Source organism: Colias philodice, chromosome 12 (assembly GCF_061535455.1).
Source record: "Colias philodice isolate Cphi_HAF_F1 chromosome 12, ilColPhil1 Martin Lab GWU primary, whole genome shotgun sequence".
NCBI lineage: Eukaryota > Metazoa > Arthropoda > Insecta > Lepidoptera > Pieridae > Colias > Colias philodice.
The window spans coordinates 5,623,292-5,639,283 of NC_143097.1; the positions used below are offsets into that span (position 1 = coordinate 5,623,292).

Sequence of the window (15,992 nt, forward strand, 5' to 3'; positions counted from 1 at the left end):
TTTGTCATTGTTGTATTTTATTCTCTGAAAATAGGTATCTATTTATGGTTCTTCTGAGAATTTTATTGCATGCATTATCAATGCGTGTATTTATGTATTGAAATGGAATAATTGGTGATAAAATCGCTAAAAGCATCAGTTATCTATAATCCACATCACAGTATAGCTCTATAATTACTACTTTTAACTAATGGTGCCAACACACACACCTATATTTTTTTGTATTTTGTTCAATAAATGAAAATAGATTTATATAAAAGGAATTTAATACATTTTTAAAAGAGTAATATAAAGAATGAATGCTTATAAAGTCAAATACTCATTGATTGACATTATAAAAGGTCAAAGCTCCTTACGTATGTTTGATGATGATTTCGCAAAAGATTTTGTGAGCGTTTATTTTAAGGCTTTTCTAAGGAATCAGTATGTTTCTTAGCGTTGGTGCCATTTTATTTTACACAAAAAAAGTTGTAAGTATTCATCGACTAAAGCCTCACAAGCTATAACATAAGTACATATATTCAAACATATCAATACATAGTATACCAATGTACAACGTAGGCAAGCTTATAAGTCCAACTCGTGTATCATATTATATTTGTAAATATGTATGTTAATGACTTTTTGCTCGGAAGGTGAAGGAACTTTCCTGTTCTTTAGCATATGGGTAGGGTAGACTGGGTACGGTTGAAACAATTTCACTTATAACGACCATAACTTTGCTCTTTATAACCCGAGCGATGAAAAATATATGTTAAATAAAAGAGCATGTATCTGTCTACTAATAGACGCTATGATTTTAGTTCCATGTGTATTATTTTTTATAGCAGATCAAATTAAAAAAAAGAATCCGATTTGTTTCAACCGTCCCCATACCAGGGGCGGTTGAAACAGTGATTGGGGTCAGTTGAAAAATATGTGAATAATACAAAATATAGTATTAAAATATGTTTTATTGATTGCTTATTTTAAAACTAACAATAATTAAGTATCTCTTTTACAATAAGGTCTGCTCTCTTAATATGGTGACATACAAACAAGACAGAAGTACCTACTTCTCATCTTCTGATGATATCTCCTCTTGTACATGTTTCTTTTTTGCTTTTGTGGTGTTTCTTTTACATTTTCTTTCATCAAATTTCTTCCTTTTTCCTCTATCCAATCGTTTCTTCACTTGCTTAGCTCTTGTTCGTTCCAATATTAATTCTTGCTCTTTTCTTATCTCTTCCTTATCTGGTGTGTCAGTGTAAATAGTAGACTTCCTGATTTTTCGCCCTCTATTATTATACCTTCTATTGTTATATCCTCTATTAGATCCCATTTTTTGATTTTCTTGCTCGCCAGAGTCATTTCGCATTCGAATTTACCTTAGAAGCGAATAATCGTGCTTCTCTGCCGCTTCTCGCAATGATTCTCCGGTTTTCACCTCCTCATATGCGTCTTTGTACTTGGATAAGTCTATTTATCTTCCCGAAATCTCTCTTACACGTACTATCGGCATCTAAAAAACCAAAAAATAATTAAAACAATGTTTCAACCGTACCCAAAAAAAATGTTTCAACCGTCCCCAACTCCTACTTTAGGTAAAATACAGTTATAGTAATTGTAACAACAATGATACACAAAACCAAGTCACAATGTCATATTCCACAAGATTCACTTCAAACAAAAACGCACACTTAATACTGTCACTTAAATAGAAACGCCAATAATTGGAATCATCTCCAAGCATAAATACTTACTTTTGGTCATAAAAACACAATAGGGTCTTATAAAATCAGCTGAAGCGCGCGGAGATCGACGCAACATTGTAGTTCGTTTTTAGAACAGTTGTGCGCATCATTTTCCCCTTGGACCCCTAACCCCCCCACCAACGGTTTGCGAGATATTCGTGTTGTTTCAACCGTCCTTTGTTTCAATCGTACCCAGTCTACCCTACAATATTTGCTCAAGAATATTGGCGTTTTAAAGGAATGCTTTGTACACATGATATACAATGTACCTATGTACCTATTGCCTGATGGTTATCGCAAGTCGTTTACTTGATGTAGAAAGGTGATAATTGACACAATTTTAAATACACACATCCATTATTTATAGCTAGATGACCCTGTGAACTTTACTTCAAGTGAGCTTTATTATTACTTTTTCTATTTTTATAAGCACTATATTCATTAACTGTTATAGCGGCAGTACACATGGGGCCAAGGCGTTGGGCCAACGTGTTGGGAAAAAATGAAGGATATCAAGATTCCTGTTCACACATTGGCGTACATATTATTCTGCATTGGCGCTTCAAAGATGGACGTAGTCCGTAGAAGTTCTTGCAGGCTGCAGCCGCGGCAATTTAATTATATACAGTGCGTTTAATTATTACGTACATGTGCATCAATAACAATGAGTGTACTCTGCCGTCTGCGATGATACCATTTTCCAATCTCTATTGTCCTTTTTTATAACTGTATAAATAAAACATTATTATGTTTAGATTTTTTCAAATGTTTAAAATGTGTACATTTTACATTTAATTTAATTTTAACTACTTACCTATAAAACGAAACTTTAAAGATTAGATTTTAGATATTATTTTATTAAATGATAATATTATTTATGTAATAAAGCACAATTTGATCAAAATAATGCTCATTGTATATTGTTATTTAATTTTTAAGAACAAGTAACTTTTTAATACTATTTTACTCATTTTATAAATATGTATATTCATTTTTTTATCGCATTGTATGAAAGTTAGATAAGAAAAACATCTAGAATAATATAATAAATAGAAAATAGAACATCTAATTTATTGAGTCATATGGTTTTATTTTTGTGTAGTTCATGCCGTGGATTCCAAATTATTCCTTCATGTCGATACAAATCTACGAATTGTAAAACCTCGGCGCCGCCATCGCTATCGGAACATGGTTAAACGTAAATTTCATTGACGCGCAACGATACTGTCTCCGCTGACGAGTAACAACAAACTGAACAAGACACCAACGTGTGAACGCTGTTTGTGGAGTGCGCCAAGATCCTTTGATGTGTGCACAAAAAACCGACAACATTCGGTTGGTCTGCCAATATTGGCGCCAACTAGGCTAATGAAGCCAACATACCGCCAAGTAGCTCTCTACACGTTGGCCCAACCCGTTGGCCCAACACGTTGGCCCAATGTGTACTGCCACCATTAGAGTGAACTTATTACATAACAATATGTAAATTGGTAGAGACGTTTCTTGTTGCGTGGTTTAAAACCGATCGATTTTAGCATTATGGAAATGTATAAGTAGAGGCATCGATAAATATAGTAATTAATCAAATATTAACTAAGCAAAGGGACTATGTAGATGACTTAAATCTAAATCCTAGTCTATATCTGCGACAATCGTGTTCATTATCATTTTTGAGAGATAAACCAAAAAGCTTTCTTTTTTTTGGCAACAGTGTCATCTTATAAATTATTATCAATCATTACCATTTTTTTAAATACTCAAAATTAAACAGTGCTTGTTGCACTGTTTAATTAAAAACAGACGAAACCACAAACCGATATAACCGTTAAATATGAATACGTATGTCAGATGCAATTTCACTCGGTACAGTTCATTAATTATCTTTATAATTCCAACATTACTGGAGCAATAAATTTTATGATCCAAAGCGGTTTTTTAATATGTATTAATTATTCATTATTCATAAATATTTTACAGCAGCCCGCTGTCCTTCATCAGTTCGTACCTCAAACGGCCCCGACACAAGAATTAGAACAACCTGAGGTAATTATATCAATCGACAATCTTCAATTCGGGTTTTCTTCTTTTTATTGTTTTGGTTTTTAATGTACATATATTATTATTATACTTAGAATGAAACTTACCTACACCACTTATTTCCTACACCATTATTTTAATATATAAAATATATAAAATAGAGTCAAAACTTCAGCAACTTGTAAGATATAAACATGTCACGTTGCACCTAATGAGCAAGTTTTCTAGGAAATTGCGCTCGCATTTCTTCTGAAATACATTATTACATTCTTGTTAAATTCTTCGCATGTGATGCAGATAATAAAAAGGAAAAGAAAATGAAGAGAGGGAAATGGGTCGTTTATTTGATATTATGCACAACAAAATGCATATTACATCTCTACTTATCTACCTATTCAAAATAGTTTATTGCAATAAAATATATAAGTCTATCCTACATTTAAAACCCGACTAGTAAAAATACCTACTCATTACGTTCTAGTTTTGTAAATCCAGTAATAAATAATAGCATATACAATTCTGCAACCTCGACCTTAACCCTGAGCGCTAATACATACAAAATAATACAGGTACAGAAAATGCAAATGGAAGGCAGCCCAGTACAAATGAATCTGCCGTACGACCTCACTCAGGACGACCTCAGAATGATCCACCGCACCGCGCAGGACGCCATCGCCAATCAGCGCCGCGAACAGCAGATCGACAACGACATGCAGGAGGTGAACTGAAAACGCATTTACATTTCAGTCGCACGTCGACACTGTTACACGATACACGCATAACACATTTTAGATTTCGTCTAAATAGCAAAGTAAATGTTCATACATTACTAGAGTATACATAGCAAGCTAGTTCACACGCTATTAAATGTAATCATTTGAAAATCGCAACAAAGTATTCGGAGATTCTTGAATAAAATTAGGATGTTTAAAACTCTACAATTGAAATAATTAAGGTTTGTTATTATTATTGTTTAAATAAAAGAAATGGAATTAGATAAGGATAAAACAAAAACTTCATTGATCAAAGCGTTATGTTATTAATCTAAACAATATTAATCTATTGAAAGTTGAACAACATGATATATTCATCATTTTAGATTTCCTATAGACACATAAACTATAACATTATACAGTCCTAGCGTTTATATGACAGAAATAAACCTGCTTTAATATTTTTTCTCATTTAAAAAGTAATTTACTTTTATTACCGCCTCATTATAAAGAATGAGCCATGAGTTTCACCCAGAAATTCCGTAGAAATTTCTCATCATTGATGAGAGTTGGCAGGATGTCATTTATAAATCCTTTATCTTATTAAACAAATCTACCACACATTAATTGAATTGCTTTTTAGATAATTTAACACATTCGCTGATAAGTTATTATTAGTAATTAGATTAATGTTAATTACTTTTTTGCGCTTTTTAATAGATAACAATGCCCTTTGTTATTATTATATTAAGATCACTTACCTGCAAATGTAATGCATTGGAAAATTTTGATATCCAACTTCGATGATAGATAGATTATAATAACATCGTAGAATTTATTCCGCGCACAGGGTTCCGTGGTTTCTACATCGAAAAATCCGAATATCGTTTCTGTACATCGACCTCTATAAAATAAATCCACGTATGCGGTTAAAGAAATCCCTCATAAGTGGGGTCGTGAGGGAAGATGTTATAATTTATTTATTTATATCGTTCGGTAAAATGGATGAAGATGTACGGATTAAACCACCCACCGCGTCGAATGATTTTAGTGAACGTTTAGATGCTTAGTAACGGAACAGGCCCGGGTTTTCCTCAATAAACTCAAATTATATAATAAATAATACAGATTCTATTAAACCATTTTCAGGAAGCGTTTTATCCTTATCTATATAAATGGTAGGTAAGGTAGGCCAACGGTAGGCACATATTTAGGTAGAGCACCGTGTTACTTTCTGTGATAAACACCGCTCAATAACATGCACCACGTTTTATCTGGGAGCTTTAGGAAGCACTATATATAAAAGTTTAAGAGTTATTGCTACGTACTTTCGTTTCCTCTATCGTTACAAAGTTTTGTTGTTAACGTAAACTATGTCAGTAATTTTTTTATGAACACCAATAATACAGATGTAATATTTCACCTTTATGTGAACATATTTTTAGATCTCAAGTTGTTCGTCTGGAAGGCTCTTTAAGTACGGAAGAACATTGCTTGTATGGAGTCCCCCAGGGAAGTACATTAGGACCTACACTTTTTCTTGTCTATGTAAACGAATTATGTAAGCTCAAACTAAACGGTGGCGAAATCACCATGTTTGCCGATGACACAGTCATAATATTTAAGGCCAAAACGTGGAAACAACTATTTGAAGGTACAGAATGTGGTCTCGGTGAAGTAACGGCATGGCTTGAAGATAGCCTCTTAAGTCTTAACTGCGCTAAAACTAATTACCTCTGCTTCAGCAAAACTTCCGCTTTAGAACCAGTAAATAAGTCGCTCAAATTACATGTGTTTCCCTGCAATCGTAGTACTCATAGTTTTCAATCGCAATGCATGTGTCCATCCATAAGCAGGGCTACACAGATTAAGTATTTAGGAATAATTCTCGATGACAAGCTCAATTGGAAGCTCCAAATAGCGCACGTGTCAATGAGAATCCGGCGGTTGCTGTTTATTTTTAAGACATTGAGGACTTTTGCTAACTTCAACCTAATTTTGCAGATTTATAAGGCCTTAGGTGAATCTCTATTATTCTACTGTTTAACTGCTTGGGGTGGAGCTGCAAAAAGCCATTTCATAGAAATTGAACGAGCTCAGAGGGCCTTGCTGAAAGTAGCCATCAAAGAATCGTTTCGCTACCCAACCGCCCTCTTGTATGAGAGGACTATGGTACTTAGTGCTAGGAAATTGTTTATTTATAAATGTATTAGACGTTTCCATCGACAATGCTCATTTAACAGCATCAAGAAATTCAACAGGAGAATAGTCGTCCCTGTACCGATGGCTAAGAGTAAATTTGCTAACAGACAGTATAAACATTTGGCTCCTAAAATGTACAATGCCCTTAATAATTACCAGAATGTAACTAGGTGTACAAATTACCAAATAAAATCTAAAGTTAAAAACTGGCTCTCTACTTTTGATTATTTAAATACTGAACGTTTACTCTATTAACTAGGACAGTTCTTTTCTCTAATAAAGTCATTCACACACTACACTCCAACACTACACTCTCATACAACACTCTCACACCTACACACCATAATTATCATGTTTTACGTCCACACACTAGGGTTAACCGAGTGGATTATAAACTATTTTTATTTTTTATTTTTTTTAATGCATGCATAATTATTAAATAGGTAATTAATAATAATGTATAATGAACAAATGTTGAAATGAAACAAATAATATTATAATAAATTATGTCTAAAGCTGAATTAATTCGTGTACATACGCCATTGTAACAGTGTAATATAAATTAGTGTGAACACAGGCTCCTGAAAAACAGTTTACAACTATATTAGGAGCCTGGGTCATTAAATTTTTGTAAGACATATCTAATGGTGCAAATAAATGATTTATTTATTTATTTATTTATTTATAAACTACTATTAATTAATTTAAAGACTGGGTTTAGTTGTTAAGTCATTAAAACTCTTCGTTTTTTTATTTATTATTGTTTAAAAGTTTCTGCCACAAAAAAGATGCTCTCACAATAAAACCCGTGTTACATTAACTATTAAGTCATAACAGTAAACATGGTAAAACAGCGTCTATTCCAGGTGAAGACGATAATGAACACTTTGGCGGCGGCCGCGGAGGCGGAGGCGGAGGAGCAGCGCGGTGAGGAACACGAGGACTCGTACGCGCAGGACGCGCACGCACAGGCGCCGCGTGCCCCGCGTACGCTGTTGCTGCCGCAGGACATGGACGGCAGGCCACATTGTGAGTATTCATTTGTCACATTGTCATCATCTTTTTAATTAGACTTTAGGTATGTCTATTAATTTCGACAGTTTAAACGGAAATTATAGGTACCTGTAAATATTGATGTTAGGATTTTACATTAGGATTTGTATACGCACATTACTGTAAACCTCAGGCACAACTGATAAATTATATGTTCTTTCTTGGTTTTTGTGTTTTTTGGGATTTTGAATCACTTAAAAAATAAGTTTTTATTATTCGCAATACACTTGTGGCCAGCGTGCTCTACGCACTCTCTAATTTTAAATTTTCGATTTATGCAAGGATGCTTATGATTATGGTTAGTTTGTCTCTGGTATGGAATTAGTCTGAGAATCTTTTGACTTACCATAGCAATTCATTTTAATAACAAAGGAAAAATACCAATTTCAAATGAAAAACGGCAAAGTGCAACACGGACTAGAAAAAAAAGTACAGCGATTCTTATTGCAATTGTGTACGATAATAACTAATCAGATTAATAAATAATTAATTAAATTATGTGATAAAGTAGATATATCGTTGATAATCATAACACTTGTATCTGATAATCTTCCAAAGTTTATTATATTTTTAACATAACTAAGTAATGATGTTGTAAAATTAAGGAATTTATGAGGACTTTGGATAGCATCTTATTCATTTAAGTAGCACGACACGATTTTGAATGTACACACTACTATGTTTAAAATATATGATGTATATGACCTATTGTATTGCAATATTATGTACCTAAATACGGTTGCCAATATGTATGTAAAAATGTATTGGTATACAAAATATGATTTGAATTTGAAAATAAATGAGAAATAAACTTGTTTCAGACATGCAACCGCGTTCGGTTCGCAGCGTGGACGCGCTCTTGAACCAAGAGAAGCGCGTGAAGCGATGCGCCTGCAGCTGCGCCTAACCCACGCGCATGCACCGCGACCGTCGTCAGACATTCCGTCCATCATCGCTAAATTACAATTTTGTTATAGTTTTAAATGGTTTCGGTAACAGTTTGTAAATAAAGATGTTGACACACAAACGACCGGTGGTGTTTAATTTTTAAGAATTGGCTGTTAATAATCTCTATCGACCATTCTCATTCAGTATTTTAGAATCGAATATTTATAGATGTAGTGATAACTATAAATCGTTTTTAAATATAAATATAGAATTACTTGTTATTGTAATAACTGGGCGTTTAAATTGTAAAATATTTTCAATTCGCCGGTATAGGTATTTCGTTGTCGTAACCATGTTACAATTAATTACCTACTTTTGTGATCCTAAATTAAATTTTTATTAGTTTTAACACTGTGCTGTGTTTTAATCATTTTCCATAAACCTTTTTTTATCCGAATCTGTGTTTTATTTCTCACCCTTTTATCTTATTTCTTAAGCGTGTATATTTTGTTAGGTTATAACTTTTATAATATTAACGAACTAAAACTAGGTACTAAATAAATAAAAATTACTGGTAGATAATTACTGTGGCTATAGGTATATAGATACATTATTTAATATAACTCAAAGGGAAATAAAACAGTTTTAATTTGTCCTAGTTACGTCTAAAAATATTTTTAAAGTTCACTGAACAACTTATAAGTAGAATTGTTATAGCTGGTATGATTCCTAGAATCAATATACCGTTATGATAATTACAACATTCAATCAAGCCAACAAATGAAAAGATATCAGTTCATAAACAAACATAATAAAATGTTATTATGGTCAAACTAATGGCTTTTTCTAATCTTATCTGATACTACTTAGTACAAAATTATAGCATATAAATTATTCGTAAAAGCACTACCTAATGGATCTGACTAACTTTTTTACAAGTTAACCTGTCATTTAGAAAATAAGCCAATACTTGTGTAACTGATACTGCTTAAACAAATTTTACGTACAAAGTTGCTTTTAGTTCCTCAAAGATAATTAAAATTTCGGAAATTTGTATTACCAAGTTAATATATTTAAGGAAAGTTTAAGGGTTATTTATGCATCTAATTTTATGAATTTTCAGGGAAGGAAGATTTTTTTACAAAAATAAAAACAATGTATAATTAAAACTCTATATTATTAACGTAAAGTTTAGTTAGCTTATTAGATACTTAATCTAATAAGTTATATTTAGTATTTTTTAGTTTGATTTATTTAAAATCTGATGATCTATGTCGATAAAATCGAGTACTGTAAATACTGGTACTGTAAATTATAAAACTATATATACTGTATATGTTATGTATTTCATAGGATCTTCTTTTATTAAACTCGGATCAAGGAACCCTTGTCCAAAAATAATCTTTCTACATATATTTATGATCGGTATATTCATTCCTTCCTTATCATGTAATCTGTTTTAAGGGTTTATTATGGTTCTTTTAATATTTAGAGGACAGCATTAACCTTATAATAATTCTATCAATATAACAGAAGGTAAACGTTAATTTAGCGAATGCATATTGTTCGTTGGCCGCACGATCAATAAATTTAAAATATGGGTCAAGCTCAGTTTGTCATGGTCCAGGTGACTCGTCTGTGACAGGTAATTACTTTATGTAACAACAGGACAGTGGAGCTGTAGTGATAGAATGCCGTCAGGTCATATCACATACTAGCTGCGCTTCGCGGTTTCACCCGTGTGGCTCCACTCCTTTTGGTCTTAGCGTAATGATATAATATATCCTATATAGCCTTCCTCGATAAATAGGCTATCTAACGCCGAAAGAATTTTTCAAATCGGATCAGTAGTTCCTGAGATTAGCGCGTTCAAACAAACGAACTCTTCATCTTTGTAATATTAGCAATAAAAGTGGCCGGGGGGGGGGGGGGTGGGTTTTTACTTTTTGGGCAAGATTTTCCCACTTTATAAAAAAAAAGTTTAGAAGAAAGCTTCTATTGCAACGACTGATTGGTTTGGTTGGACACACAGACACACTTATGTTTACGCTAGCTGTTTATTTTTACACATATCGCACTGAGGTTCGCACATTCAAATGTGTAGCCATAGAAACGGGGATCTTGCATTTGATTTCGCATAATGTTTGTTTGAGAGAATTTCCATTGGGAGTATTCTTTGTCCGAATTATCGCAAAGTGAAATGCCCTGGGATTCAAACTTATTTCAACACAAAAGAGTTTCTTTTTTACATACCATTCATGATCATCCATTTGATATTAAAAAATTAACAATGGAATTAAGTACTTACCGAAAATCTCATATGAAATCAAATGCATGAATAAGTACCTAAACTAAAGTTTAGAAAAGTGTAATGCAATATATTGTATGGGTTTCATATTTAGTTCTATACCATTCAAATGCTTTATAAATAAGATTTTTTAAAGAATACAAAAGATTCGATCACGAGGCGGGAATTTTTCGCGTAAGTATCTGGATTGTTGATAAATACATTCTGCCTATATATCCGATAGCCATTAAAATGATATTGTGATAAAACATTAACGATGAATTCAGTTGAATTAATGGAATATGATTCGATCAAACCAATATAAAACGGCTGTCTGTAGAGCTTATTGTACCTAAGTAACAATTATCTCCCCTTTTCCACTTCAAGCCTCTGCGTTGACTTTCTATAAGCCCCCTCGTGTTTGAAGTCATTATAAGTTGAGGCTTTTGGGTATAAGATCGATATTATAAATGTTGTGATCGTGATCAATATCTAGGCGAGAAATTTGATTTCATTTTATGAAAAATTATATTTATTTCTGTATATTTAATTTAACAGCTATTGAAATGATAAATAAATTTTCATTACCTACAGTAAATCACGAGAATTGCACTCGCCTTCTATATAGAATTAGTTCTGATTTTAAATTAATTTAAGAAATAAGATTTTTTGTTTGAGATATTCCCATTCACCCCTTCAAATTCATCGTGTAATTCAGCTTTATCAATCTGAAGTTTAAATTCTCTCACACAACCCATTGTACCTAAGTCAAGGCGTGCACTTATTTCGTATTCCTAGTTTAAGATATCGACTCTATAAAAAACTACTTTTAATAGCAAAACAAGCTTTTAATAGCAAAACCAAGCTTTTGCTATCAAAAGCTTTCTTCCAATACCGATTTCATTTAACATATATTAATATGTCACAAAGACGTTACAATACAAAGGGAATGTATGTACTTACCCTTATACTAATAATAATTACCTACATTACTAAACAGGAAAAAATACAATAGCACTTGAGTAAGGATATATCGGTAGTTTGGTATAAATATCATAATACAAAGGCACGGATTATTATCATCTATGACAGCAACAAGTAAAATGGTTCAATGATCACAGCTTGTTTACGATTCCCGTTATCACTTGACGAGTGTGATAAAATATGATAATATTCAATATTGGATTTTATGGCTCCGTTGTAATAAAGACTAACGAGCTTTGTATAACAAGTGAACGTTTATTGTTCATGGCGACGCCTCTTTTACGTCGATATGACAAGTAACATGACAGAGCTCCTAAAATAGATAGCTTCGGTTGTAGACCCGCCCTTACTAAGATATTCGATTACACAGACGAATTAGTATGCAATTGATTCTTAGTTATAATTGATAAATGATAACTCTTATTTATTTATTGAATGTAATACTACGCGGAATTATCTGAATAAGATATTCAATTACTTAAAATACAGAAAGCTAACTTACCTATGTAATTAGTTTAGTTTAGAAATATTGAACTTATTTAAAAGCGACAATTACGAAATGTAGATATCAGAAGTTTAGTTTAAAATATTATTTAACTGTTAGGTTAGGGTATTATTTTTTTTTTTAATTGTATACTTAAACCTATATGTACCTATCTATTGTTAAGTATGAATTTAACTATTAATAATAGGTACATATATTTGAAATGTTATCTCGTATCTTTTTTTAAACCAAATACATATACTATTCATAATTAAACCTAACATTTCTTAACTAGATATTTAAAAAGATCCATATTAATGTAAAAAATAAAGCAAACTTTTAATTACATTTCCCCAAAGATTCCCTACTTAAAGCAAAATTTATCGGAACCCTACTCGTTTATTATGGGCCGGTGTAGCATACAAAACTTACTAATCACTGTTAGAATGGCCACTCGTTTAAGAATAAATTACTGTTAGAAAGTTTCACCAAAAGTAATTAAGTTACAGGAGTCGTTGGCTCCCACTAAATCCAGGCGTGCAGAACTGGGAGCCAATGCGCTACTTCAAGTCACACCTTGGACGGAATATTAATAACTAATAGTTATACCAATATTATAACTGCGAGTTATTGATATAATATAACCTCTTGCAGCATGCTTTATTGATGCAGATATTTATTAGGAAACATGGAAATTGAAATGATTTTTAATAGTTAATTGTGCCATTAGGTCTTTATTATAATAGGCACTTCATATTATGTCCTACTGTACAACGGACTGCATATAATAATTGTTGGCAAATTGCAGGCATCTTTAATGATTCATATATTAATTAAACTAATTTATAGGCAGACATTGTGCGAGTTGTTTTTAAATAATTATAACAATGGCTGCACATACTTTAAGCCTTTTTACTTTCAATGGTCTTCCAGTGTCGATACAATCGATTTTCACTTGTAATGCAACCGATACAGTAATAATTTAACGTCATTCCTTGAACAGTGAAGTAAAGAGTTCGATAACAAAATATGTTTCAACTATACTTATAACGAAACTTATTGTGGTCTCTTACTTTAACTGATAATATTTAAAAGCTTTTTTAGAACTCTACTTGGTGAAATTTTTTATTAAACACTAAATAATAAACCAGTTTGATATTAGATAATCAAATTGGTTCATTAACATACCGTAAATAGCAAAGTCTAACAAACATGGCAATTAAATTGCAGTTTGTCTAGTTATGATAAACAGTGTTCCGTGATTGAAAGCTTTTGGGATCACCTGTCGCATACACAATCAACAGGAAGCGTATCCGGGCGAGGCTCGAGCGAGCACGCAGCCTGCGGGGAAGGCAGTCGCCGCCCAATCCGCCCTAGCGCTGAACGTCTCGCTACGGCATCCGACGCGCTCGAGTGTTTCATTCATTTCATAACACTACTGCTCTCCATTGATAACGTATTTTTTGCTTATGGAGATGTAAATTTTGATTAAAACTTGATACCTTCGGTGCGCAAAAGCCCGGGCTAGGCGCCTTGCGCTCGAGGCGAGGTAAGTTTATAATCTACTTAATATATTCTTTAATATAGATGTACTAGGTTACAGTATTCAAATGTTTTTGTATCCTGTTTTAAGGAATATGTAAGGAAATTATTCTCGAATATTCTTTAAGGAATCCGTGAAGTGAAAGAGTTTTGATTATTTTTAGAGTAGGTATGTGTTAGGATATTTTTATACGATTTGTAAGTAGAGACAGAAAAAATAACAGATAAGAAAATTAGTTTTTGATATCAATTATAAACTAGATTTATAAAATATAGCAAGATTATATTTAAGAGCGTTCAACGGGGGAAAGGTCTATTACGTAGTACCCATTACATAGAACTTGAGTTGGTGTAGAGCTTCCTTGTTTACATTATTATCACCAAAGAGAATAATTTGGCGCTGTCAATCAGATTCGTATTTGTTTATATTCTACTGTAATACGATAAACGCTAGATAATAATTAAAAGCAATATTTTGCTTAATTGGATTGTAAAAGCAAAAATCGCTTTAATTCATATCTGTTAAATCAGAGATGTAATTAAAGAGATAACTTAAATTATTCAATTTAAAACGTTGAAGCGTGAATGCGTTTTATTACACGTAATAAAAATGATTAAATGTATGAATTTACAAATTTGGCAAGTTATTTATGGTGGAAAAATATTTGCTTATCGAACTTTATAATAACCGTTGCTGTTAGACGTGTTATATTATTACATTAGGCTTTTATCGTAAGTGTAGGCATCGTTATCCATTGCAATATATTACTTACATGTTATAAATATTGCATTTATCTAATATATTTCTCAAAATCATCCTTAATTTACAATATCAACCTTATTAATATCATATAAATGTCAAAGTGTGTTTATTTGTTTGTTTCCTTTCAATCACGACGTAAAGGAGAGATTGTCAGATAGGATATTTTTGTCTTGAAATAGTAGAGAGGATAGATCTTGTCATGAATACTTTTTACCTGGATAAATTGACTCATTCCTCAATAGGAATTCAAATTACATCTATGGGCTTTGACTATTCGGGTGAAGCCGCCGCGGCCGCCGCGGGCGGAACGCTAGTATGCTCTTAAAATTTAGTAATAAACTTTGCCCATTAGGTAAAAAATAATTAGCGGTTATTTAAATGGTTCAATTTTAAAGTTAATAGTCCATAAGGTAAACGTACTTTTTGCCGAGAGCTTGATACTTTATGATAGAAAGTAAGTAGGTACTTATTCATTTGATTTTTTTTATGATAAGAACTAGGGATGTAACGATACATGATTTTGCCGATACGATACCGATACCGATATTTGTAGTAATGTATCGGCGATACCGATACCGATACCGATATCGATGGCTTGGTAGAAAAATAAATAGTGAATTATGCATAAAAAGTTACCAACATTTAACAGAGACTCAACTGTTAATCGTATTCTTTTAAATAAAAATGCTAAATCAAAAAACAACAAAACCATTTATTTTAGTATTATTATTTTACAAAGTCAGTTAAACTTTAAGTAATACAATCAGTACCTAATAAAAGTTTACTATTGGTAGAGTTTTTTCAGAAAACAAAGTGCGCACGCGCGGGCGGCCTCCCGCATCGTTCATTGGGCGCAGTTTTTTGAATTGTTTGATATCGGTATCCGTTGTTTTATTATCGGCGATACCGATATATCGGTATCGGTATCGTTACATCCCTAATAAGAACCAAGAACGAGAACTTTTAATACTTTTTAAGCTTTTTCCAATCAAGGGAAACTGTTTTCTGTTTTTATATCACATTACTTTATTAAGGTAAAAACCTTTATCAATTAAATAATACGAGTTTATTTAATTGATATTAAATAAACTCGTATTATTTAGATATTGTAAGTAAAAAAAGATACCGATAAACTTTACTTTTTTATAAAATAGCACTTTTCAGCGTAAATTTCAGATATGTTTAACTGTTTAGTGTACAAATAAAACGTTTTTATCGGATCACTTTTCCGTGTAATGCGATTGAAATCAATCATTATCTAAGAATATGATTATGTACAATTGGGAAATTTTTCATGTCTCATATT

The 15,992-nt window shown here is 32.2% G+C and overlaps 1 protein-coding gene and 1 long non-coding RNA gene across 4 annotated transcripts in view; one reads left to right on the top strand and one right to left on the bottom strand.

Moving 5' to 3' along the window:
- The window catches only part of Msr-110 (DUF3736 domain-containing protein Msr-110), a 44,291-nt gene extending 35,208 nt beyond the window's left edge, over positions 1–9,083 (top strand). Inside the window, exons 9-12 of one of the 3 annotated variants that reach the window (XM_089701577.1) lie at positions 3,711–3,776; positions 4,340–4,489; positions 7,540–7,714; positions 8,560–9,083. In XM_089701577.1, coding sequence (XP_089557703.1) covers positions 3,711–3,776; positions 4,340–4,489; positions 7,540–7,714; positions 8,560–8,645 — 477 coding nt within the window. In that variant the 3' untranslated portion in view covers positions 8,646–9,083. The remainder of the gene's footprint in view (positions 1–3,710; positions 3,777–4,339; positions 4,490–7,539; positions 7,715–8,559) is intronic. The other 2 variants (XM_089701578.1, XM_089701579.1) reach the window with 2 other exon arrangements.
- LOC149483991 (uncharacterized) overlaps positions 1–15,992 on the bottom strand; it is a 418,879-nt gene that overhangs the window by 251,277 nt on the left and 151,610 nt on the right. The window lies entirely within an intron of this gene.